Below are 25,768 nucleotides of genomic sequence, written 5' to 3'. Positions count from 1 at the left end.
GTGCCAATATTTTTTTCAAGTGATTACACGTGGTGACAAATGGGTAAGAAGTCATGAAAGGAGTTTCAATCGAAACATTTTCGAATAAACAGCATACAAATTACGAGTGCAGTTTCCAAAAATACTTCCTTTAAAAAAATCTAATGGCATTATGGGCGTTTCGATAGCTAGTAAAAAATGAAATGCATATGCATTCATATTTGTTACTTATTACTGCAAACAAATCTATTCATACTAAATGAAATTGCACCGTGCTGCAATGCTGTGAAACAGAATGAACCGTTTTTGGCGCTGGTTGGGATGAAAGCTGTCTTCCAAGTTTCGAAAACAAAATGAAATAAATTTGAATTTGTAGATAACTCAACTCATTCATTTAGAGTGACATTCACTCAGTAGTGATTTAAATTATAACCTGATGCACCCCACGCTTAAATATAAAGGCAGTTCCAGGTGTTTAAATGGAATTTTGGTGCAGCTTAGCCTTTCCCCCCCCATACAAACTAACATTGCCTCTTATACTGATGCCACTGTGACCCAAGACAATGCCTATTGTGAACTAGACAGCAGCAGCAGAAACCGGACCTGTCAAAGGGCACGTGCTCCCGGGACAGCGGAGCCAGAGTAGCGATCCTCTCGCTGCTCTGATTGGTCGGAGGATTAAACCACCTGACCTCTCGGCTGATTGCTCCGATTGTCAATTGTCTGTTACGTCACTTCCTGCGGTGGAGGGGGTGGAGCTGATGATGCGGGTCTCGTGAGGCTTGCGGGCAATGTGTCAATCCCGGTATCCGCGCTGCATGTCACTGCACAGCACAAGCCGGCTGCTCACTCCTCCACAGGGAGTGCAATGGATGGTACAGTAAGTCAGAGTTTCTCTGTTCCAACCCCTTGCTGTCAGTGTGAGAAGTAAAAGTGATGACATTGTGGGGGTGGGGGAAGGGAATAGAGCAACATGATTGATGGGTTGGGGGTTGGGGCAAGATTGTAGATGCCTCAATTCCCCAATGAATTTAGTAGATCAGTTGCCATTGTGACAGCACTAAGGCACAAAAGGCATAACCAATTCTATTGACAAAGTTGGAATGTGTTTCCGCTGTCTGCTGTAAAGCAATGGGCATGTAAGATGTACCTGGCTAAATCGGCTGTCTTTAAATTGCGTGTTGGAGTTTTGTAAAAGTTATTGTGGTGTTAGTTTAAGATAGAATGTTCTTTGCTAAGTCAAGGGAAAAAGTGTTTTCCTGTGAGCAGGTGACCAAATTCATGCGTTGCTTTGGTAGTCAAGATTGTTACTTTATTTTATTCTGTATCATACTTTGTTTCATGAAGTTACTTATGTTAATTTTTCTGGAACATTTCCTAATTGAACCATTAAGTGTCAGTTTATTTTTTTGTTTGGGTACAGCATGGATTAGATATGGATCAAAGTTCTTTTTTTGATGCCCCAGCAATGTCTCATAACCCCAATCTTAGCAGAGCATGAATTTTCCACTTTTTTCACCAAGTATCCTTGCAGCCTCTCAAATTAGGTTGCAATTAAAGTTGGACTTGAATCCAAGCTCCAGAAGTGAAAGGTCACTGCTAGCCTAGTGTGACATCCCATCCCCCTGAAGTTGATAACTACTAATCTCATGGATTGTATGTGCTACAATGTATAGGTCTACAATGTTCAAATGTGTACTTTAGGTGATGAATGCAGTGGTCAGTAAAACAGTTTCTGACAATCTGCTTATCTATGACCAAGCCACAAGCACTTGAACTGAAGTTTTCTTAAGTGATGATATATATGCACAACATACTGAATAGATACACAGAAGGAAAAATCAAATTTGTTACCTTTGTATTATTTTGAAATACACACATTTATCATTGTGATGGCATGAAAATGATTATTTCTCAATAGTTTCCTGATCACTTGTTCACAAAGATGGCCTTCCTTTCGTATTCAGTCAACCCCTGTTTTGTTTTTTTGAAAAGCATTGTACTTTACAGCCTTTAATATTTCTCTGAAATCCTGCACTTTTGACTGGTTAGTATATTAGTTGCTGCCCCATTCACATTTACCTCAAGAGGAAAGGTGGAATCTACCACTTTCCATTTTGTAAACTCAACTTTTCTCCAAGGTATGCTGCCATGAACAGTGTCTCAGATTGGGTACTAACTTATTCTGATTACATTAGGGAATATAAGTTTAATGTTTTGTCTCATATGTGAACTTGCATTCATTGGATACTGGGTAGGCATTGCAAGTAGAATATTAGTATGTAGGATCTTTGTTCAAATGTCAAAATGTATAGTTTGCATATGTGAATGTTATATGCTTTTTTTTTCTTAGCACTGATTTCCATGTTCTATTCAGTGTTCTTTTTCCCTTTTTAAAAATAGTTTGGATCTGTTTGTATAGTCTCTGATAAAAGTGAAATACTAGCACTTGGAGAAGAACATCCTGAAGATAGAATTTATCAACAAAAAGTGCAGGTAGGATATTGTTTAATTACAGCTCTGTGAAGGCTCCTAAAAGAAGCTTCTATTTATCATGGCATTCGACAATTAAATTATATATCAGGCAGTGGTGATAATGGCTCAGAGATTGTGGTCATTGCCGAAGCACATACTTTGGTTGTGTCTTCACAAAGGAGGGCACAAATAAGCTCCCAGAAATGTTAGGGAACCAAGGGTCTAATAAGAGGGAGGAATTGAAGGAAATCAGAATTGGTAAAAAAAAGTAGTGCTAGGGAAATTAATGGGGATAAAGGCTGACAAATCCCCAGGGCCTGATAATCTACAACCTAGAGTACGAAAGAAAGTGGCCCCGGAAATAGTGGATGCACTAGTGGTCATCTTCCAAAATTCTATAGACACTGGAGCAGTTGCTACAGATTGGAGAGTGGCAAATGCAACCCCACTATTTAAAAAAGGAGGGAGAGAAAAACAAAGAACTACAGACCAGTTAGCCCTTACATTAGTAGTGGGGAAAATGCTAGAGTCTTTTATAAAGGATGTGATAGCAGAACACCGAGAAAGCATAAACGGGATTGGACAAAGTCAGCATGGGTTTATGAAAGGGAAGTCATGCTTAACAAATCTACTGGAGTTTTTGAGGATGTAACTAGTAGAATAGATAAAGGAGAACCAGTGCATGTGGTGTATTTGGATTTTCAGAAGGCTTTTGATAAGGTCCCACATAAGAGGTTTCTTTTGGGCCTCCTTATCTCGAGAGACAATGGATACGCGCCTGGAGGTGGTCAGTGGTTTGTGAAGCAGCGCCTGGAGTGGCTATAAAGGCCAATTCTAGAGTGACAGGCTCTTCCACAGGTGCTGCAGAGAAATTTGTTTGTTGGGGCTGTTGCACAGTTGGCTCTCCCCTTGCACCTCTGTCTTTTTTCCTGCCAACTACTAAGTCTCTTCGACTCGCCACATTTTAGCCCTGTCTTTATGGCTGCCCGCCAGCTCTGGCGAACGCTGGCAACTGACTCCCACGACTTGTGATCAATGTCACAGGATTTCATGTCGCGTTTGCAGACGTCTTTATAGCGGAGACATGGACGGCCGGTGGGTCTGATACCAGTGGCGAGCTCGCTGTACAATGTGTCTTTGGGGATCCTGCCATCTTCCATGCGGCTCACATGGCCAAGCCATCTCAAGCGCCGCTGACTCAGTAGTGTGTATAAGCTGGGGATGTTGGCCGCCTCGAGGACTTCTGTGTTGGAGATACGGTCCTGCCACCTGATGCCAGGTATTCTCCGGAGGCAGCGAAGATGGAATGAATTGAGACGTCGCTCTTGGCTGGCATATGTTGTCCAGGCCTCGCTGCCAGAGAGCAAGGTACTGAGGACACAGGCCTGAAACACTCGGACTTTTGTGTTCCGTGTCAGTGCGCCATTTTCCCACACTCTCTTGGCCAGTCTGGACATAGCAGTGGAAGCCTTACCCATGCGCTTGTTGATTTCTGCATCTAGAGACAGGTTATTGGTGATAGTTGAGCCTAGGTAGGTGAACTCTTGAACCACTTCCAGAGCGTGGTCGCCAGTATTGGTGGATGGAGCATTTCTGACGTCCTGCCCCATGATCGTTTTCTTGAGGCTGATGGTTAGGCCAAATTCATTGCAGGCAGCTGCAAACCTGTCGATGAGACTCTGCAGGCACTCTTCAGTGTGAGACGTTAAGGCAGCATCGTCAGCAAAGAGGAGTGCAAAATTAAAGCACATGGGATTGGGGGTAATATACTGGCATGGAGTGAGAATTGGTTGACAGATAGGAAACAGAGACTAGGAATAAACGGGACTTCCGGGTGGCAGGCAGTGACTATTCGGGTACCGCAGGGATCGGTGCTTGTGCCCCAGCTATTTACAATATACATTAATGACTTGGGTGAGGGAACTAAATGTAACATTTCCACGTTTGCAGACAACACAAAGCTGGGAGGGAATGTGAGCTGTGAGGAGAATGCAAAAAGGCTCCAATGTGATTTGGACAGGTTGGGTGAGTGGGCAAATGCATGGCAGATGCAGTATAACGTGGATAAATATGAGGTTATCCACTTTGGTTGTAAAAACAGAAAGGCAGATTGTTATCCGAATGGTGATAGATTGGGAAAGGGGGAAGTGCAACAAGTCGCTGAAAGCAAGCATTCAGGTGCAGCAAGCAATTAGGAAGGCATTGCAAGAGGATTTGAGTACAGGAGCAAGGATATCTTACTGCAGTTATACAGGGCCTTGGTGAGACCACATCTGGAGTATCGTGTGCCGTTTTGCTCTCCTTATCTGAGGAAGGGCATTCTTGCCTTAGAGAGAATGCAAAGAAGATTTACTAGGCTGATTCCTGGGATGCAGGATTGATGTATGATTGTGTCGACGAGGCCTATATTCACTAGAGTTTAGAAGAATGAGAGGGGATCTCAAAAACCTATAAAATTCTAACAGGACTAGACAGGCTAGATGCAGGGAGGATGTTCCCAATAGCTGGGGAGTCCAGAACCAGGGGCCACATTCTCAGGATATGGGGTATGCCATTTAGAACAGCGATGAGGAGAAATTTCTTCACTCAGAGGGTAGTGAGCCTGTGGAATTCTCTATTGCAGAAGGCAGTGGAGGCCAAGTCATTAAAAGGAGATAGATAGATTTCTTAATGCCAAAGGGATCAAGGGATATGGGGAGAAAGCGGGAACAGGGTACTGAATTAAATGATCAGCCATGATCTTTTCTGAATGGCGGAGCAGGCCCAAAGGGCCGAATGGCTTGCTCTTCCTGTTTTCTGTTGCTATATAAGCAAGGGTGCCCAGAATTGACCTGGAAGAAAGCTGCTCACAAAGATCTAGCCATCTCTGGTCTGGTTTTTCCCTTTCCTGATGGCAGTTTAAATCTGGTGCCAAGTCAGAGGGATGTCTTGGCGTGCAGCAGCAATGATGTCAGCAAGCATGTAGGTAGCCAGTCACATTGAAGTATTCACACACAGCATGCCAGGAAGTTAAAAGCCCTTAATATCCTTCAATTTTTTAAATTTAAATTTTCGGAGTGAAATAAATGATTGGATTAAAGAAGCTAAAATGAAGAAACTTTAAAAAAATACATTTTTAAAAATGTAATTTTTCTTAGGGCCCCTACACAGGTGTAGGATGATGCCGGTGGGAGGAGGGGGAGGGGTGGAGGGAAGGGGGTGCGAGGGGGAGCTGGGAAGGGGGCTGTAAGGGGGTAGGGGGGGTGCAGGGGAAGGGTGTGCAGGGGGAAGATGGTGCGAGGGGGGGGCTGGGGAGGGGTTGTGAGGGGGGTGCGGGGGGTGGGGTGAGCTGAGAGAGTGGAGCTGGGAAGGGGAAGGTGGGGGAAAGGGGGTGCAGGTAATAAGTCATTTCCTCAGTTCCCACCATCGATGCCTGGAAATCTCGTCCGCGTCCTTCGGGAGGTGAGCGACATCCTCGTGCGCCGGTACCAGCATTGCCGACAGTGCACTGCAGATGCTCTCCGAGCCATCTCCCGCGGGCGCTTTGAAGTTGCGGCCGAGGAGCCGTTCGTGGCTTTTTGGGTGTTCGGGGCACCTTTTCGCAAGGCTTCCCTCGGGTCCCGCTTCTCCTTATTCTCTTCAATGGACTTACCGCACGCTGTGGCCGCGGACACTCTGGACGGTGAAGACAGCAGGATCGAAGATCAAAGTAACACCAGCTGTACTTTTCAGTTTCATCCGGACTGCGATCAATTTCATTTAGAAAACAAAGAGCAGGTATGGCTGGGGGAGGGAAGTGGGCCCAGGTAACATAAACTAGCTGTTACCTTGTAGTTAGGGCTAAAATGAACTGATTAAAGAGCCAGGGGAGTTTAAACAGTTGAAGAGGGTAGATTGGGGGAGAAAACACTAAGAATGGGAGCAGATGGCCATGGATAGAGTTGAACAGCAAGGAAGCTTCCTAGGGAGCTTGCTGCCCAGGAGCCATCTTGCCTTGAAGATCTCGGGAGAGACTAAGGCTAAGGGAGTAAACCCTAACAGAAAATCCGGAGCGGAACCCCGTAGGCGGTCATGTGTCACCTTTGGCATGCTTCCGGCAGTTCCTGCAGCCATACCGGTGCCAAACGTCGTGCTCTGCACTCCTTTGGACCCCCACCAGAAAGGGCAAGAGGGGGGTTTTGATGACTGGGCAACTCTCAACCGCCTTAAATTCGCCCAGGCATGCGCCATGGAGAGGTCACTCCATAGTTGCCTCACAGCGACTGAAACAACACGGAAGGCAGCAGTTACGGGTTATAAGTCCAGCTAAATTGGCGTAGAGATTGGGCACCACGGGTTGCCTTTGTCGGTGGGAGAGGTCATCGCACCTCACTGGACAGCTACTGCACGCCTAAAGCCGGGCAGCCCCCGGTCAATAAGGTTCTGTCCCACCACAGTCCACCTGCTTCAATGGGTGCTTGGAGCTCAGGGTCGTTGCCCGAAAGGTGGACTGCAACACCGCACCAAACAACATGAAAGAAGGTACCAGCCCTTCGCTTTGCAAGCTGGAACGTCAGAACTATGTGTCCTGGCCTGTCAGAAGACCTGACACAAATCAACGATTCTCGGAAGACCGCCATCATTAATAACGAGCTCAGTAGACTCAATGTAGACATTGCAGCACTTCAGGAGACACGCCTCCCCGTGAGTGGATCTCCAGCAGAGCAAGACTACACCTTCTTCTGGCAGGGCAGGGATCCTGAAGAACCAAGACAGCATGGAGTGGGCTTCGCCATCAGAAACTCCTTGCTCAGCATGATAGAGCCTCCCTCAAATGGTTCGGAACGCATACTGTCCATTCGACTGCTCACCACCTCTGGTCCAGTACACCTACTCAGCATCTATGCTCCAACACTCTGCTCCCCACCTGAAGCTAAAGACCAGTTCTATGAGGAACTCCATGATATCATTCGCAGCATCCCCAACACCGAACACCTGTTCCTGCTGGGGGTCTTTAATGCCAGGGTTGGGGCCGACCATGACTCATGGCCCTCCTGCCTTGGGCGCTATGACATTGGAAGGATGAATGAGAACGGGCAGAGACTGCTTGAGTTGTGTACCTATCATAACGTCTGCATCACCAACTTGTTCTTTCACACTAAACCCTGTCACCAGGTTTCATGGAGGCACCCAAGATCGCGTCGTTGGCACCAGCTAGACCTCATCGTCACAAGGCGAGCATCCTTAAACAGTGTTCAAATCACACGTAGCTTCCACAGTGCGGACTGCGACACTGACCACTCCCTGGTGTGCAGCATGGTTAGACTCAGACCAAAGAAGTTGCATCATTCCAAGCAGAAGGGCCACCCGCGCATCAACACGAGCAGAATTTCTCATCCACAGCTGTTACAAAAATTTCTAAATTCACTTGTAACAGCCCTTCAAAACACTCCCACAGGGGATGCTAAGACCGTGGGCCCACATCAGAGACACCATCTATGAGTCAGCTTTGACCACCTATGGCAAACGTGCGAAGAGAAATGCAGACTGGTTTCAATCTCATAATGAAGAGCTGGAACCTGTCATAGCCGCTAAGCGCATTGCACTGTTGAACTACAAGAAAGCCCCCAGCGAGTTAACATCCGTAGCACTTAAAGCAGCCAGAAGCACTGCACAAAGAACAGCCAGGCGCTGCGCAAATGACTACTGGCAACACCTATGCAGTCATATTCAGTTGGCCTCAGACACCAGAAACATCGGAGGAATGTATGATGGCATTAAGAGAGCTTTTGGGCCAACCATCAAGAAGATCGCCCCCCTCAAATCTAAATCAGGGGACATAATCACTGACCAACGCAAACAAATGGACCGCTGGGTTGAGCACTACCTAGAACTGTACTCCAGGGAGAATGTTGTCACTGAGACTGCCGTCAATGCAGCCCAGCCTCTACCAGTCATGGATGAGCTGGACATACAGCCAACAAAATCGGAACTCAGTGATGCCATTGATTCTCTAGCCAGCGGAAAAGCCCCTGGGAAGGACAGCATTACCCCTGAAATAATCAAGAGTGCCAAGCCTGCTATACTCTCAGCACTACATGAACTGCTATGCCTGTGCTGGGACGAGGGAGCAGTACCCCAGGACATGCGCGATGCCAATATCATCACCCTCTATAAAAACAAAGGTGACCGCAGTGACTGCAACAACTACCGTGGAATCTCCCTGCTCAGCATAGTGGGGAAAGTCTTTGCTCGAGTCGCTCTAAACAGGCTCCAGAAGCTGGCCGAGCGCGTCTACCCTGAGGCACAGTGTGGCTTTCGTGCAGAGAGATCGACCGTTGACATGCTGTTCTCCCTTCGTGAGATACAGGAGAAATGCCGCGAACAACAGATGCCCCTCTACATTGCTTTCATTGATCTCACCAAAGCCTTTGACTTCGTCAGCAGACGTGGTCTCTTCAGACTACTAGAAAAGATTGGATGTCCACCAAAGCTACTAAGTATCATCACCTCATTCCATGACAATATGGAAAGCACAATTCAACATGGCGGCACCTCATCAGACCCCTTTCCTATCCTGAGTAGCGTGAAACAGGGCTGTGTTCTCGCACCCACACTTTTTGGGATTTTCTTCTCCCTGCTGCTTTCACATGCGTTCAAGCCTTCAGAAGAAGGAATTTTCCTCCACACAAGATCAGGGGGCAGGTTGTTCAACATTGCCCGTCTAAGAGCGAAGTCCAAAGTACGGAAAGTCCTCATCAGGGAACTCTTCTTTGCTGACGATGCTGCCTTAACATCTCACACTGAAGAGTGCCTGCAGAGTCTCATCGACAGGTTTGCGGCTGCCTGCAATGAATTTGGCCTAACCATCAGCCTCAAGAAAACGAACATCATGGGGCAGGACGTCAGAAATGCTCCATCCATCAATATTGGCGACCACGCTCTGGAAGTGGTTCAAGAGTTCACCTACCTAGGCTCAACTATCACCAGTAACTTATCTCTGGATGCAGAAATCAACAAGCGCATGGGAAAGGCTTCCACTGCTATTTCCAGACTGGCCAAGAGAGTGTGGGAAAATGGCGCACTGACACGGAACACAAAAATACGAATGTATCAAGCGTGTGTCCTCAGTACCTTGCTCTCTGGCAGCGCGGCCTGGACAACATATGCCAGCCAAGAGCGACGTCTCAATTCATTCCATCTTCGCTGCCTCCGGAGAATACTTGGCATCAGGTGGCAGGACCGTATCTCCAACACAGAAGTCCTCGAGGCGGCCAACATCCCCAGCTTATACACACTACTGAGTCAGCGGCGCTTGAGATGGCTTGGCCATGTGAGCCGCATGGAAGATGGCAGGATCCCCAAAGACACATTGTACAGCGAGCTCGCCACTGGTATCAGACCCACCGGCCGTCCATGTCTCCGTTATAAAGACGTCTGCAAACGCGACATGAAGCCCTGTGACATTGATCACAAGTCGTGGGAGTCAGTTGCCAGCGTTCGCCAGAGCTGGCGGGCAGCCATAAAAGTGGGGCTAAAGTGTGGCGAGTCGAAGAGACTTAGCAGTTGGCAGGAAAAAAGACAGAGGCGCAAGGGGAGAGCCAACTGTGTAACAGCCCCGACAAACAAATTTTTCTGCAGCAGTTTAGTTTAGAGATACAGCACTGAAACAGGTCCTTCGGCCCACCGAGTCTGTGCCGACCATCAACCACCCATTTATACTAATCCTTCACTAATCCCATATTCCTACCACATCCCCCACCTGTCCCTATATTTCCCTACCACGTACCTATACTAGGGGCAATTGCTAATGGCCAATTTACCTATCAACCTGCAAGTCTTTTGGCATGTGGGAGGAAACCGGAGCACCCGGAGGAAACCCACGCAAACACAGGGAGAACTTGCAAACTCCGCACAGGCAGTACCCAGAATTGAACGCGGGTCACTGGAGCTGTGAGGCTGCGGTGCTAACCACTGCGCCACTGTGCCGCCCACGAACCTGTGGAAGAGCCTGTCACTCTAGAATTGGCCTTTATAGCCACTTCAGGTGCTGCTCCACACAGCACTGACCACCTCCAGGCGCTTACCCATTGTCTCTCGAGATAAGGAGGCCAAAGAAGAAAAAAATTTTCTTAACAGTATGGAGAAATTTGCCATTCTACAAATATAAAATTAGTTTTTCAGGGCTAGTGAGAGTGTTTAGCAGTAATTATGAAGTCAGTACACTGTTGAAGAGCCAGTTACACCCCATTCAAAAAAGTGTAACTTTTTTTCTAGAGTTTCTAGAGTGATACTAACAGTGTAAGACTGGAAGTTTTTGTCAATTCATTTGATTTCCCATTGATTGCAGTTGGGGTGGTGGTGGGGAAGAATACCTCAACAACGCACCCACTGGAGAAGCATAGAATTACTGACAGCAACTTCTGGATTTCCCCGTTATTCTGCAGCGCGCAGAATAAATCAGTTTCAGTGGAGTAATGACAATGAACGTTACTAGTTTCACCATCATTACCACTGCAAAATCCAGGTCAATATAGTAGATGTATTGCAAATGGAGTTATTGAAGCTGCAGTAACAATTTAAATTTTCTATGCAAAAATGCATACGTTGGCTGTTGTGTAAAACTATGACCTGAGTTAGTTTATTATCTGCTTTATTACCTTTGGCGGCATGGTGGGGGTGAGGGCATTGGAGAGTTAATGTTGATACCAGTATTTTTGCAAAAAATTTAACTTATCAAGGTTAGTTAAGTTTAGTGAATACATCAGGTGACCTTTTTCCATCTTAATCTGCCCTATAAACTCTGCTGGAAAGCTATCTACTGAATGCACTACAGTATACATGGGGTAGTAATCATTGTACACTCTAACATTTTAAATAAATCATTTTTTTCAGTCTGTCCAGCTTGTTTGGTGTTACACTTCCTGCCAAGCTAGCTGGAGAGTAGCCTGCACCACAAGCCTTTCTGTTTGGCCAGCTGCGAGCAGGTGTGGATTGGGAACATTGGCCTATTAGCCCATCGAGCCTGCCCCACCATTCAATACAAGTGGCGTCCCCCTTATTTTTAAATTGTATCCCCTGGTTCTAGACTCCCAAACTAGGGGAAACATCTTAGCTGCATCTACCCTGTCTATCAGGTTTTGTGGTTGGATTAGAGTCCAGAATAAATGGAAATTAAATACACAGTCTGTGAAGTTGGATGATTCGGTGGTCTTCCAGCTGAAGTTGTATTCTTTAAGTCCTTAGCTGGTCAAAGTGCACTTTGTGGCTGGCCCGCTTGGCTCAAGGCTTTCTTGGAGGCAGGCTTGTAGATGGCTGGTCTCTGTCAGTAGCAATCTGTAGGGTTGGAGGGTCCGCAGTCACAGACGAGGTTCAAACTTGTGTTATCTGGAGAGAGGGGTAGGGAGGGAGACACATCCTTTCTCCTGCTGCACAGTCTGAGTTACTGCCTGTTTGTCTTTGTTCAAGGAAACTTTCTGGCTTTCCCAGAGATGGACAGACAGTCACATGACAGCCCCCGTGTATTCACTGGAAACTTCTAATGATATTCAAAGGTTCGGAATTGGCTCCCCAGTCCCCATGATGCCAATATTTACACTTGCAGGGGGTTTGCTCTTTCAAAGTCAAGGTGTTAGAATTGCCTTGAATGCTGTGCTAATGAAGCAATCTTAGGTAATTCAATCACTTCGAGCAAGCCATTATTCTGGGTCTATGATGCTCAGACCTCTGTGTCTGGGTGGGTCTTTGGAATGTGCAAAGGTGTTTTAGATGCAAATTGCAGTGACCATCTTGGCTGCTAGTTTCTTTAAAGTTAACTGCAGGAATTTTTCCATTAAAAGTTTGATGTAAATTTCCAACCACTGAATTAATAATCCCTCATTTGGCATCCCATGTTTTCTTGACAACATATCTACAGTCATGGATTGAGCATAGCCTGTATCCCTAGTAACTACTGGCTCAGTGCAAGAGAAAATCATGCAACAAGAGATCTTAATTCGAAGAACACACAGCAGGTCAGGCAGCATCTGTAAAGAAAGAAAAGATGTTAACCTTTTCAAGTATAATCCTTGGTCAGAACTGGGACACAGTACAGAAGACTACCTTCTAGCCTGCTCAGCTGTAATAACCTTACAGTTCTGACAAATGGTTATACCTGAAATATTAATATTTTCCCTTTCTTCACAGATGCTGCCCAGTCAGCTGAGTGTTGCCAGCATTTTCTGTTTAGGCTTCAGCATTTGCATGTTGTATTTTCCTTCATTCTAGGTAAGGGATGTTGCATTTAATGTTTTCTTAAATCTTTTTGGCTCTTGTATCTTATTTCACTATTATGACTGAGCCCCAGCTCCTTAAACCTCCCGAGTGTTGATATAAGCCTTCAGATTCAGGTAAACTTTTTGTTAAGATGCCTGGGTAAACAGAGAGCAAATCCTATTGAGTAATTACTTTTCCATAATATCTCATTTTGGGCTTTGAAAATGCATTAAATGAGACCTTATTCAAATTAAGAATGATTTTATTATATTTATTATGGAACATCTTTTAACTTGAGCAGGGAAAATAATTGTAACTAAGAATTAAATGTTTTGTAAATGGCTCTTAAGTACAGTTTTTCTTGGTCTGTCAGCTTTTTTCAAAGTGCCATTTGGTTGCTTGTCTGAGACATCCAATTAACTAACAGACAATGTGCTTTTTCTCTCATCTCCCGGAAGAGACTTGTTGGGACTTCATTTTTAAAACTTGTCACTCCAATTAAAGTAAAGGAGCTACAAAATGAACACATTGTGAAGTCAGGACATAGTTGAAAATTATGTACCAGATTCTCAAGCCTATTACCAGTGAGATCACTCCCAACAAACTTGGCAGTGTTGTATATGGACAGGCCTGCTCCAAAACTCTGGCTGCAGCTGGTTGATAAATTCCCTAAGCACAATAGCTTAAGTTTTAAGGTGCCGACCATTTATCAAAACTGCAAAAAAATATATAATTTGTCAAACTGATATTTCAGCACTAAAGCTCCGGCCTGACTTTTTTTCTGGCTCAATTCTGAAATTTCCAAATACTTTTGCTTTTCTCAGTGCATCTTTGACAAGAAAAACAAGGGGAGATGGTGGCGTACTGGTAATGTCACTGAACTAGTAATTCAGAGTCCCAGGCTAATGTCCTGGGGACAAGAGTTCAGATTCCACGATGGCAGCTGCTGGAATTTAAATTCAATTAATTCATTAAAAAAAAGTCTGGAATTGATAGCTAGTCTCAATAATGATGCCATGGAGCTGTCATTGATTGTCATAAAAACCTACCTGGTTCACTAATGTCCGTTAGGGAAGGAAATCTGTTGTGCTTACCTGGTCTGGCCTACATGTGACTCCAGACCCACAGCAATGTGGTTGACTCTTAACTGCCCTGTGAAATAGCCTAACGAGACGCTCAGTTGTCAAGGGCAATTAGGGATGCGCAACAAATGCTGGCCTTGCCGGTGACGCCCACATCCCATGAAAGAATTTTTAAAAAGTTGATTGTATATCTAATTTACTTGCATGTGTCATATAATTCATACCAGGATAGAGTCATAGAGAGATACAGCAATGAAACAGGCCCTTCGGCCCACTGAGTCCGCGCTGACCATCAACCATCCATTTATACTAATCCTGCATTAATCCCATTTTCCCTCTCCCATCCCCACCTTCCCTCAATTCTCCTACCACCTACCTACACTAGGGGCAATTTTTTTTACAATGGCTTTTACAATGGCCAATTTTCCTATCAACCCGCAAGTCTTTGGCATGATACTATGCAACAACATTCCTAAAGGAATACCTTTCACTGTCATGCTGGTTTGAATGGGTCATGGTTTCAACAGACTTCAAGAAAGTGATTTAAATGTTGAAAGCATTGAATTGAAAATGATTTCTTTCATGTCAGCCTACATGTGTAGATCCATCTTTTTTTTTAAAAGGATATCAGTAGAAAGTATGCCTTCTTCAGAAGAACACTTGGTGATGGGAACTGCTTTTATCGAGCACTGAGCTTTGCTTACTTGGAATCACTACTTGGAAGTAGCAAGGGAATCCAAAAGTAAGTTTGCTTTATGGTTGCTGTTACTCATGATATTGCAGATTTAGTTGTATAGTTATAGGTAGGATGGAGTTGCAAGATGGTGATATAAATGAATTCCGATTTGTGAAATTATCAGTAATTAGCGATCCACTCTCCTACATGCGTGTTATTACGCTGTTACTGTGGCAGAGGAAGTGGAAGAGAGGTTAAATGATCTAATAGGTATTCAAGATGAGGCTGGGGAATTTTATTCCTCTTTCTCCTCTTTGAAGAATAGACTCGTACAGCACAGAAGGAGGCCATTCTGCCCATTGTGCCTGAACGAGCTACCAATTTGTCCCATTCTCCTGCTCTTTCCCCATAGCCCTGTAAATCTTTCCTTTTCTAAGTAGAGATCCACTCATGTTCTATACAGATGGTTGGTTTGAAATGAGTAACTCGCTGTGTAGAACTGTAGTTAGGTTTTGTATGATTTGCTACTATTCAAAAATAGTCATATAGAATTTTTTTTCTGCATTGAGGACACAATGAACATTTTTATTGGTAGAAGAATGTTGCATTTCATGCAGTGTTCTATTGATTGTCCAGCCAGTCCAAATCCGGAGGGATCCACATGTGGCTGAGGATATGGATTCTTCCCAATCTGCTCCAGATAAGCCTCTAAGTGAATGCCTAAAATTAGTAGTTTTAGCTGGGCAAGGAGTAGGCAGCTTACCATTCATCTCTTAGTAAATTGCTTTGTTTGAATTGTTTGAACTGGATTTAAACTCCAGCTATGCCTCTGTGCACACTTGAGGATCCTCATGCCTTGGCTCTGCCAATTTGGACTCTGGTTAATTGATGTGTGTAGGGCAGTGTTGCCTAGCCACAGGTGCGGTATGGCACCACTGTTTTAGCCATATGCACTAGTTTTAGTCAAATGCTTTACATAAACATATATTAACTTAAAAAACATCTATCGCCATTCAGTGCATAATTTGCAATCTTTCTCGTTCACCTAGCATTGGAATTCTGGTATAAATTTATGAGATACAGCACGGTTTTAAACAGCTTCTTTTGCCCGTTGGTTGAGAGTACCTAAACTTCGAGAGTGATTGACTGGCACAATGAGGCACGCCACACCTGATTTTGCTATTCCCTGCCCTTTGCCATGATGTGCCCTGTTGGAGCTACCTATTGGTTAGGCTTGCTTTCTTCTGGTCTGGAACAATTGGTTGAGCTGAAACGGTGACAACTCCCCTTTCCATACATTATTGCTGGTGTTTCTGTGGTGCTGAAGTCCAATGTTTTCATCTGTGCTACACACCATTTTAGCAGTTGACCAATAAGCAGTGACCAAGGAGGTAAAGCACACGCAACGATCAAAATACCCTTTCACACACTTTTTGTTGTATCATTTTACCTTCAAGAGGTTAAAGTACATATGCATATGCAATGAGTATTGATATCACATGCCCAACAATAGTGTCTTTGTAAATTTTTATTTTCAATAGCCACATCTAGTTTCCCAATTAGGCACTAGTGGCTCTAGAGAACGTTGCTGCTATATGAATGAGAGTGCATGCAGTCCAATAGCAGTTAGATAGGAATTGCCTGCTTAGACTCTTTTGTAGCTTGGTGTGGAGACTCATAAAGGTGATGATAGGTTTCTATGTATGACACCTGGGTAACTCCAAAAATGTTGTTATAACAGACATGTGTCAAGGAATTAATAAGGAGAAAAAAGTACTATTCATGTAGATTTTGCTGATATTCAAAGATTTTAACTAAATTTTGTTGAAATTTCTACAGCTACTATATGGAAATTCCCACTGTTCATGCTCTACAGCTAACAGTAAATGTATAAAAACAGAAGTTAAGATTTTATTACAAATAATAAACAGTAAAAGTCTTCTCCATAGTATTTGTATAATTAATCTTAAAGGTTAATCACCATTTTTTTTCCTAAGATTAATTATTTTTATTTTAGACTCAGAAAGAATTTAATGCGGAGTAGAGATGAACTTTCATCTGCTGGATTTGCCGAAAGTACATTTGAAAATTCTTTCACCACAGTAAGTATTTCATTAATGAAGAACTGAGGAAAATGAGAAGTTTGAAGGTTTCATTACTCTTGCCTTTTGACTCAACTGCACAAAAAAACCCACAAAATTTAGAAGGGATTGTTTCCAAATCTATGATTAGAACTTGATACACTGTGCAGGATTGCAAACCTTTTCTTCAGTATATAGCACTAGCAGTAATAGATCTCATTGTTTTAAATACTAGTGAGCAAATGTGGATTTTTTTCCATTTGTTTTTGAGTGATATAGGCTTTAATCCTGAAATATTTTTATTGGTCAAAATGAGCCATCTCCATTTTCTGTCTAAATTTGCTAAGGAATGGTTGCAGTTGCCTTTTAAGAAAAAATTGCATTGATATAGATGTTACTGTTGGGTTCTCTGGTTCTAGTTTATGGATGTGATTGACCTGGTGGAAACGGATGGTTCGGTCTCAAAACTTCTTGCTGCTTTCAACGATCGTGGTGTTTCAGATCACTTAGTGCAATATCTTCGACTGCTAACATCTGCGTACTTGCAGAAACGGTCTGAGTTCTTCGAGTTTTTCCTTGAGGGAGGTGTAAGTGTTAAAGATTTCTGCACTCAGGTTAGTTCCATAATTGGTTATAATTGGTTTAAATTATTGAACATGGATTTCCTTTAAAACTTCAGGTCAGAAAAATGTTTTTGGTAAATATTGATAAAACAATATAGTTACTGAACAGTATTGTAATTAAAAACCCTTGAATTCTTCGATTAACCCACCAGTGCACTACTGAAGAAGTGCTACATTGTCAAAGATGCCATCATTTGGATGAGATATTAGACTGTGGTCTGGTCGACTTATTTAGTTGTTGCCTTCCTCTTATAGGGATGGTATTTAGTGTGGAAAATGATAGATCTAAAAAATGATCCTCAATTTTAGGACACTTTAATGAAAAGTAAGCAAGGCATCCAGCTGCCACTGACTTCAAAACAGATGCAATCTGGTACATCTTGTCTTTTAAGAGAGTTGATAATTATGGGAGTTGTGCCAAAGTTCTGGAGAGAAGATGATGTGCCAATCTATAGAGCATGGAAGAATAATCCAAGAATTTAGACTTCTGATCTTAACATGAGCAGTTGGGGAAAATAAGACAAAATATTCTGAACAATACAACTGAAACATCAGATGAAATCTGGAAAGATTGAAAGCAGTCAATATGGCTTTCAATGTGATAGATTATGCTTGCTAAATCTATAATCTTCAAGAATATTACTGAATTAATTAACAAAGAACCCAGATTTCATATACCTAGACATCAGCAAAGTTAGTAAATTGTAATATATCAAAAGATAGGAGAAAAGATTGTTAAATGGATAACTGTTAAGTCAGAAATTCAAAGGCTATCTAAAGAAGCAGCAGGCTCCGATGAAAAGCATAGGATTTGAGCACATAATCTAGGCTGACACGTCGGTACAATACTGGAGGAGTGCTGCATTGTTTGAAGTGCCAGCTTGCCTGTTCAGATGAGCATTAAAGATTTCATGGCATTATTTGAAAAGGCTAACTTCCTTCTTTCAACCAACACTCCCAAAACCAGATTACATGGTTATTCAGTCATTCACATCTTGTTTATGTGGTCTTGCTGCATGCACATTGATTGCTGTACTTGTCTACATAATAATAAATAGAAGTAGGGCTTATGACCCTTGAGTCTGCTCTGCCACTCAATAGGGTCATGGTAGATCTTCGATCTCAACTCCACTTTCCCATCCAGTTCACATATTCCTTGATTCCCTTGGGTCCACATTTTGCAATCATAGGCGAAGTGCCAATGCTCACCGCTGACCTTGAAGAAAACTGCTCACAAAGATCTAGTGATATCTGGTATGGATTTCCCCTTTCCTGACATAAGTTAGAATGTGGTGCCAAGTCAAGGGGATCTCCTGGCGTCCAGCAACAGGGATGTCAAGTAGGGTAGGCAGCCAAACACACTGAAATATTTTCAGAGATAAACAGGAAGTAAAATGCACTGGCTATCTTCTAAATTTTACAGAGAACAAAATAAATTGAGACATATTTCAGCTTCTACCTTAATCCTATGTATATCAGACTTTTAAAAAAATAATTAAATGTGGATTTTTTTTTAACCATAATGATGAAATTTGAGATTCCACAAAGGTAAAACAAGTTTTTTTAGGGCCATTGAGGCTGGTCAGCTGCAATTATGCTTAGTGCGCTGTTGCAGACTGGGGGTCTTCAACAGCACACCTCATAGAAGTGTAACATAACTGGCAGCAACATCTGGATTTCTGCATTTAACTGCACACAAATGCATTCCAGAAGTTGCTGTCAGTTTCAAAAGAGTAATGCTGGCAAACTCTGATGACCTCAACCACCTAGTCGGACAAGGGCAGCAGGCGCATGAGAACACTGCCACCTGCATGTTCCCCTCCAAGTCTCTCTCCATCCTGATTTAGAACCATATCGCTGCTGCCTTACTGTCGCTGAGGCAAGAACCTGGAACTCCCTACCTAATAGCACTGTGGGTGTACCTACACTAGATGGATTGCAGCAGTTCAAGATGGTGGCTATCACCACCTTCTCGAGTGTAATTAGGGATGGGCTACAAATGCTGGCCTTGCCTGCGATGCTCACAGAATAATGTGAAATAAAGTATATAAAAACAAGAAATGCTGGAAATACCCAGCCGGTCTGGCAGCATCTGTGGAGAGAGAAGCAGAGTTAATGTTTCAGATCAGTGGCCCTTCTTCAGTACATCGCTCTCAAACTCGATATAAAATTCTGTCATTCTGATCACTCTCTCCCAGAGGATCCCTTACTACAAGATTACTAATTAACCCTTCTCATTGCACAAGAGAAGATCTAATGTAGCCTGTTTCCTGGTTGATTCCACGATGCATTGTTCTAGGAAACTATCTTGAATAAATTCCAGGAACCCGTCCTCCAAACTACATTTGCCAATTTGATTTGTCGACTCCCTATGAAGATTCAAGCTCCCCAAGATTAATGCATTACCCTTTTTGCCAGCTCCTCTTATTTCTTGATTAATACTCTGTCCAACAGTATACTACTGTTGGAGGCCCTACTCTCACCAATCTTTTCTGATCCTTGTTGTTTCTTATCTTCAACCACACTGATTCTACTTCCTGATCCTCCAAGCTAAGATTGTTCCTTGCTAATATTCTTGTCATCTTTTTATCTAGGACTACACCCCTTCCTTTACTATTTTCTGTATTTTTGAAATGTCAAGTACCCTGGAATATTTAGTTCACAACCATGGCCCGGATTTTACCCTTTGCGGACGGGAGCCGTCCACCAACTGAAAAGTAGGTGGCGAACCCAATTTTGCCTGGCCTGCGGATCTGACCCGCATTTTGCAGTTCCCCAGCCTTTAATTGCTCTGAGGCGGGACTGCTTGAGGCAGGAAGTCCCGCCTAATCGAGCTGCCAGCCAATCAGTGGGTCGGCAGCTCTTAATCTCAGCAGCGCCACCGGGAGCGGTGGCCACTGCTGGGGCTGCAGCCAAGCTTCAAGACAAAGATGTCGTGGAGCCCCGGAACCAAGGCAAGTTTTTGTTGCCTTGCCGGGTGATCGGTTGGGTCCTGGCAAGGCAAGGGTGGCCGATTGGGGGGGACGCGGGGCATGTTTGGTGTGGTTGTGGCAGCGGGGGCGTCCCTCTGATGGGCACAAGATGCCCAACTATGAGGGTCTCCCAGGCCAGCTTTTGTCAGGTGGCTTCTCTCGGGCCTGGCTGCCCGACCAGCCACAGTTAAAACCCCTTTGGCGGCGGGCAGAGGCCCTTAAGTGGCTACTTAAGGGCTTGACTGGCCTGGGGCAGGCGGGCAGTTTTTTGTCACTGCCGCCCTGCATGAAGTGGTGGCAGAGATGGGTCGGGACGGGCCCCCCGCTCCATTTTACACCCCTTGCCCTGGCCACCTTCCTGCTCTTTGGGGGGGAGGGGGGGGCATAAAATTCCGGCCTTGTCTCTGTAATAGCTATTAGATCAACCCCATTTATCTCTATTTGTGCCATTAATTCATTTATCTTGTTATAAATGTTCTGTGCATTCAGATGAAGCAGCTTTAATTTCAACTTTTCACCATTTTTCCCTGATTTGATCTTATTCACTGCACTATTACTGTTGAACTCTGTGTTTCTTCCTGTCACACTTTGCTTATCTTTACCCAAATCGCTACACTGTTCTATGGCCTTGACTTTTCTCTTTACATTTACAAACTTTTCCTCACCTGAACCCTCCACCCCTACCTTTTTTAGTTTATTCAGGTTGTTCAATACACCAGGACAGCTCCCAGCCAGGTTTAACAGAACTCTTTCCCCAGTACTGCTGCCCGTTTTCCCATGAATAAAAAGCCTTCTCTCCCACGCCACTCTTTGAGCCATGCGTTCAATTTTGATATGTTTGACCCTATGCTAATGTGTGTGGCTCAGGTGGTAATCCAGAGATTATTATCTTTGAGGTTCTGCTTATTAATTTGGACCCTAGCTCAACTCCCTCAGCAGAATTTGAGTTGTAGTTCAGTCTATGTTTTTGGTACCCATGTGGACCATGACAACTGAATCTTCTCCCCTCATGCACCAAGTTCTTTTCCAGCTGGGAGATGGCCTTAACCCTGGTGTAGGGCAGGATACACAGCCTTCGGGTCACAGCTGCAGAGAACAGTATCCTCCTGACTATACTGGCCGCTACCACTACCACATTTTTATTTGTCCTACTTGAATGGTCTCCTGTACCAAGGTGCCATGGTCAAATTGCCCATCTTTCCTGCAGTCTTCGTTCTCAGTAGCAAGTACCTCGTACTTCTTGCACAATGTTAAAAGCTGAGGCTCTGCCATCACTATATCATCTGTCCCCATACCTGCCTGACTCTCATTCACATCCTCCTGTCCTTGACTACTGTTTAAAAAGGGATCACCCATTTAGGGCAGAGATGAGAAATTTTTTGTCTGAGGGTCATGAGTCTTTGGAACTCACTTCCTCAAAAGGCGGTGGAAGCAGAGTCTTTGAATATTTTTAAGGCAGAGGTAGATATATTCTTAATCAGCAAGGAGGTGAAATGTTATTGGGGGTGGTGTTGAGGTTACAATCAGATCAGCCATGATCTTATTGAATGGCAGAGCAGGCTCGAGGGGCCGAGAGGCCTATTCCTGCTCCTAGTTCGTATGTATGTTCAACCTAAGGCATGTGACTGCCTCCTGGATCAAAGTGTTCAGATAACTTCTCCCTCCCTGATGCATCTCTGTCTGCAGCTCAGACTCCAGCTCAATAATTCTGATGTGAAGCTCCTTGAGTTGCAGACACTGCAGATGTGGTTGCTTAGGATCTCACTGGTCTCCATAAACTCTCATACGCTGTAGTTACTACATACCACCTGCCCTGCCATCCCGATCGAACCTTGTTTTATATATTTATTTAAGGTTTTTATTCATTGTTTTCAGTTTTATTAACTAATTAGTTTATCTAGATTTAATGAATAGTTTCTCCGCTCCTGATTTTAACCACTGCCCTAGCTTAAAGTGCCAAGAATGGTAATACTCACCAGCTAATTGCCAACCTGCTGTCCTGTGATATCACTTAGTGATTATTTTTGTGCTCTCACTCCACTGCTTTTATTCCCCCTGCTGCTCTCGCTGTGCTCTCTCTCTCTCTGCTGCTCCTCTATCCTCCCACAGCTGTTGCTGTGCACCCGGGGTGGTGGGGGTGGGGGCGCCACTGCCCCTTATATTCCTGCTGCTCTTTTTATTTCCCCCCCCCACCCCCCGCCACTCTCCTTGATCTACTGCCATCAATCTATGAAGAACTAACTGTGCCAAAACTGTAAATTTTCCAATTATGACGACTTGTGAACCACTTTAAAAGTAATCCATTGATGGCATGATGAGCTTGGAGATGTCAGGAAAATTTGTTGAGTCTATAAAAATTCAATATTTTTGTTTTTACACAGGAAAAAGTGACTATTGGGGTACCACAGGAATTGATTGAGACTGTGACCAACCTGTGGAGGAATTAAGTACTAAAACTCTAAATTTGCCAATGATAGCAAATTGGGGGGCTCTGGGTCAAGTTTGGAGGATTAGGTTTATAAGTAAGATACCATTTAATATAGAGAAATATGGAATTATGAAGCTGAGGAATGGAAAACTGTGGCAGGATGAAATAAATGTGTAGAGTTTACAGGAACCTGAAGCTGTTTTTTTTTTTTGGAGGCATCTTTTAAATGTGCAGCACTGGTGAAAAAGCAAGATTTCATGATGTATAAGCTTGTGGCATAGAATATAGAAAGTGGTGATTAATTTTCCCAAACTAGTTTCCTTTACCTTGGTATTGTGTACAGTGCTAGACACGACAGTGTAAAGGGATATGGTGTCCTTGGAAAGAAGCATCAGTGTTGATAAGTGGGATTGAGCACCTCATTTAGTGAAAGATTATTCGTGCCTTTTATACTGGACAAGAGTGTCATGTAGAGGGGATCTTATTTAGGTATTTAAAATTTTCCAAAGAACAGACAAACAGAATGATCAATATTAACACAAGCTTCTGGATATGGAGTCTTAGTAGAGAAAAGGTAAATACAGTTAACTTTTATAATTTCTTTACACTTGGCCTACTCTGGAAGGCAGTGGAAGGGAAGAATGCTTAAAATTTTAAGGTGATGGATAAACTTTTGACAGCTATTGAAGTAAAGCGAGGGTAAGAAAACTGATCTTTAGGACCAACTTAATGGAGGGAGGTTGTTGTTTCTGGCCCTGCTTAGTCCTATGTTCATAAGTAGGGCCCTACCAAATTCACGGCCACGCAAACTGCGTCACAGATCATGAAATCGGCCATTTTGCGAACATTGTGTGTTTTACTGATTTGACATAAGGCTCAACTCTGGTTGATGAGTGAGGGCTTCTTGTGCAGTTTTGAGAGTAGCAGTCTCAACTGTTAGCAGACCAGTGAGAATGCCAGAATGAGCAAATCAAAACGGCCACAACCATTACTGCAGCACACAGTGAAAAAATGTGGAAGCCAAATTCTGTATGCTGATGGTGGCATACTGTTTTGTTCAAGCTGCAGTGTTACATTGGATCACACAGTGGGCAGCATTCGGTGCCACTTGGAGTCTGAAAGCTATCGCAGCAGAAAGAGAGCATCTGACACCACACTGCTGGAAAACGAACATGCAAAAAAAAAAGCAACAATTTGTCTTTTTAAAATGTTGACAGAGCTCAGAAAATTCAGATGTGTTTTGATTCTTTAATGGGATGTGGGCATCACTGGCAAGGCCAGCATTTCTCATCCAACCCGAATTGCCCTTGACAACTGAATGTCTTGCTAGACCATTTCAGAGTGCAGTTAAGAATCTTCCACATTGCTGTGGATCTGGAGTCACATGCAGACCAGATCAAGTAACGACAACAGATTTCCTTCCCCAAAGACATTAGTGAACCGGATGGGTTTTTACGAGAATCAATAATAGTGTCATGGCACCATTAGGTTTCAATTCCAGGTTTTTATTAATTAATTGAATTTTAAATTCCACCCGCTGCCATGGTGTTATTTGAACCAGTGTCCCCAGGGCATTAGCCTGGGCCTCTGGATTACTAGTTGTGACATTACCACTATCTCCCCCTGTTGTTATTTGTAATGGAACCTTTTGCAAGTGCAGCATACAATTGGAAAATCTTGATCGCCCAAAGCTGTAGTTATTCAATGTGCAAAATGGTGATTGCTTGCCAAGTGTAAATAAACTACGACAGGACTACCTACCAAAGGTTTTTGCTACACATTGCAGAGATGAACTCTGGAATGCAGAATCCCCCACCTTACAAGGTTAGCATGGCGCTGACAGAGAATGAAGAAAGACAGTTGTACTGATCTCAGTGATTAAAGAATGTGACATGTTTATAGTCCGCTTTTTACATTCGTTTTTGAGTATACAATAAGTGCCAGTTGAAACCAGAAACCTTTTGTCTTTTTTTGGTTTTAAATAGATTCTTTTCATGGGTGTTGCAACACTAAAATTTGATTCAAATATGTGAAATTCATGATTCTTAAAATGCCATGACTGAAATTTATAAAATTTGACTTAATTTGGTAGGGCCCTATTCGTAAGCAAATTGAAACATATTGGCAGGGAGGAAGTTGAGTTTTATGCATGCCAAGTGATCACAAGAGTAACTATGGTCTTCTGGAACTTGCTTTAGTGACTGGGGAGGATTTTTCCCAGAGTTGTTGAAGTTTTTTTTTGCCCGGGAGTTAACATTTATGATTTGAGGGGGATGCATGATTTGCACACTAATCCCTAGGATGGGTTAATGTGCTTTTCCCATCATTCTTTTTGTATGTTTAGGTATCCACTAAAGATCCTTAGGCACCATTTGAACGCTGAGTTCTCCTGGGGCCAACATTATTTCCTTAACAAACCTGTCCAAAGACATTAGCTAGTCATTCATTGGTGTTTGAGAACTTGCTATGTGCGATAATTATACTTGAGTAACTGATGTAAAATTCAATAGATTGTTTGAGATAAAGGTGCTGTATGCAAGTCTTTTAAAAAGATAGATTAATGTTCAGAGGGGAAGATATTTCATGAAACATGATGGATACTCAACTTGCATTTTATATGGTGCATTTAGCTTGAAAAAACAAAGTTTGGGGGGAGGGGTCATAAGGAGTAACCTGGTAATAAAAAGGGTGTTTTATTTTCTTCCTCTAATAATTTGCTCAGTTCTATCTAAATAATTGCTCTTTTCTTCCCTTCTTGATGACTGCTGGCTGATTTCCTACGTCGAGATCCCAGTGTAGAAATGGTCATACTGAGATTTCAGTAAAAAATACTTAGTCAGATAACTTATTCTGGTCTGTTTCTAACCAGAAAAGGATTGACCTATTGTTGGATGTTTGCTGATAAATGGGTATTGCCAGGTGCATTTGAGCGGAGGTCATTATTGCATCCTGAAGCCTGGCTTTAACAGAACTTACTTTTATATACAGTATATAAAATAATAATGCCAAGTTTCCCCCTCATAGGAAGTGGAACCAATGGCTATGGAGAGTGATCACATTCATATCACTGCGCTGACCCAAGCACTGAGTATACCAATCCAAGTGGAATATATGGACAAAACGGACACTGAAGTTAATCATCACGTCTTTCCTGATGGATCAAAGCCTTTGGTTTACCTACTTTACAAACCAGGCCATTATGACATACTTTATAAAGCAAATAAACCCAAATAGTCGTCA

At 43.4% G+C, this 25,768-nt stretch overlaps 1 protein-coding gene across 3 annotated transcripts; it reads left to right on the top strand.

The window, feature by feature from the left end:
- The first annotated feature begins 730 nt into the window (after positions 1–730).
- LOC137373441 (ubiquitin thioesterase OTUB2-like) lies at positions 731–25,768 on the top strand. Of its 3 annotated transcripts, none has more exons than XM_068038262.1 (6): positions 731–854; positions 2,383–2,475; positions 14,372–14,490; positions 16,442–16,526; positions 16,925–17,119; positions 25,553–25,768. In XM_068038262.1, the coding sequence occupies exons 1-6, from the start codon at positions 771–773 to the stop codon at positions 25,760–25,762; spliced, it is 786 nt and encodes a 261-aa protein (XP_067894363.1). In that variant the 5' UTR covers positions 731–770; the 3' UTR covers positions 25,763–25,768. The 3 variants fall into 3 exon arrangements, with proteins under 3 accessions (XP_067894363.1, XP_067894364.1, XP_067894365.1); XM_068038263.1 differs by having other exon boundaries at positions 762–859; XM_068038264.1 differs by lacking the exon at positions 2,383–2,475 and having other exon boundaries at positions 762–859.

Source organism: Heterodontus francisci, chromosome 9, assembly GCF_036365525.1.
Source record: "Heterodontus francisci isolate sHetFra1 chromosome 9, sHetFra1.hap1, whole genome shotgun sequence".
In the NCBI taxonomy this organism is placed as follows: domain Eukaryota; kingdom Metazoa; phylum Chordata; class Chondrichthyes; order Heterodontiformes; family Heterodontidae; genus Heterodontus; species Heterodontus francisci.
The sequence above is the reverse complement of the archived record's forward strand: the minus strand, read 5'-3'. Positions and strand labels throughout refer to the sequence as shown.

What these genes read in the sequence shown, in the direction of transcription:
- LOC137373441 (XM_068038262.1), top strand. Translation starts at nt 771, where the DNA reads ATGTGTCAATCCCGGTATCCGCGCTGCATGTCACTGCACAGCACAAGC. An exon ending in TTGAAAATTCTTTCACCACA is followed by an intron (nt 16,527 to 16,924) that starts GTAAGTATTTCA and finishes CTCTGGTTCTAG; the next exon opens with TTTATGGATGTGATTGACCT. An exon ending in TTAAAGATTTCTGCACTCAG is followed by an intron (nt 17,120 to 25,552) that starts GTTAGTTCCATA and finishes TCCCCCTCATAG; the next exon opens with GAAGTGGAACCAATGGCTAT.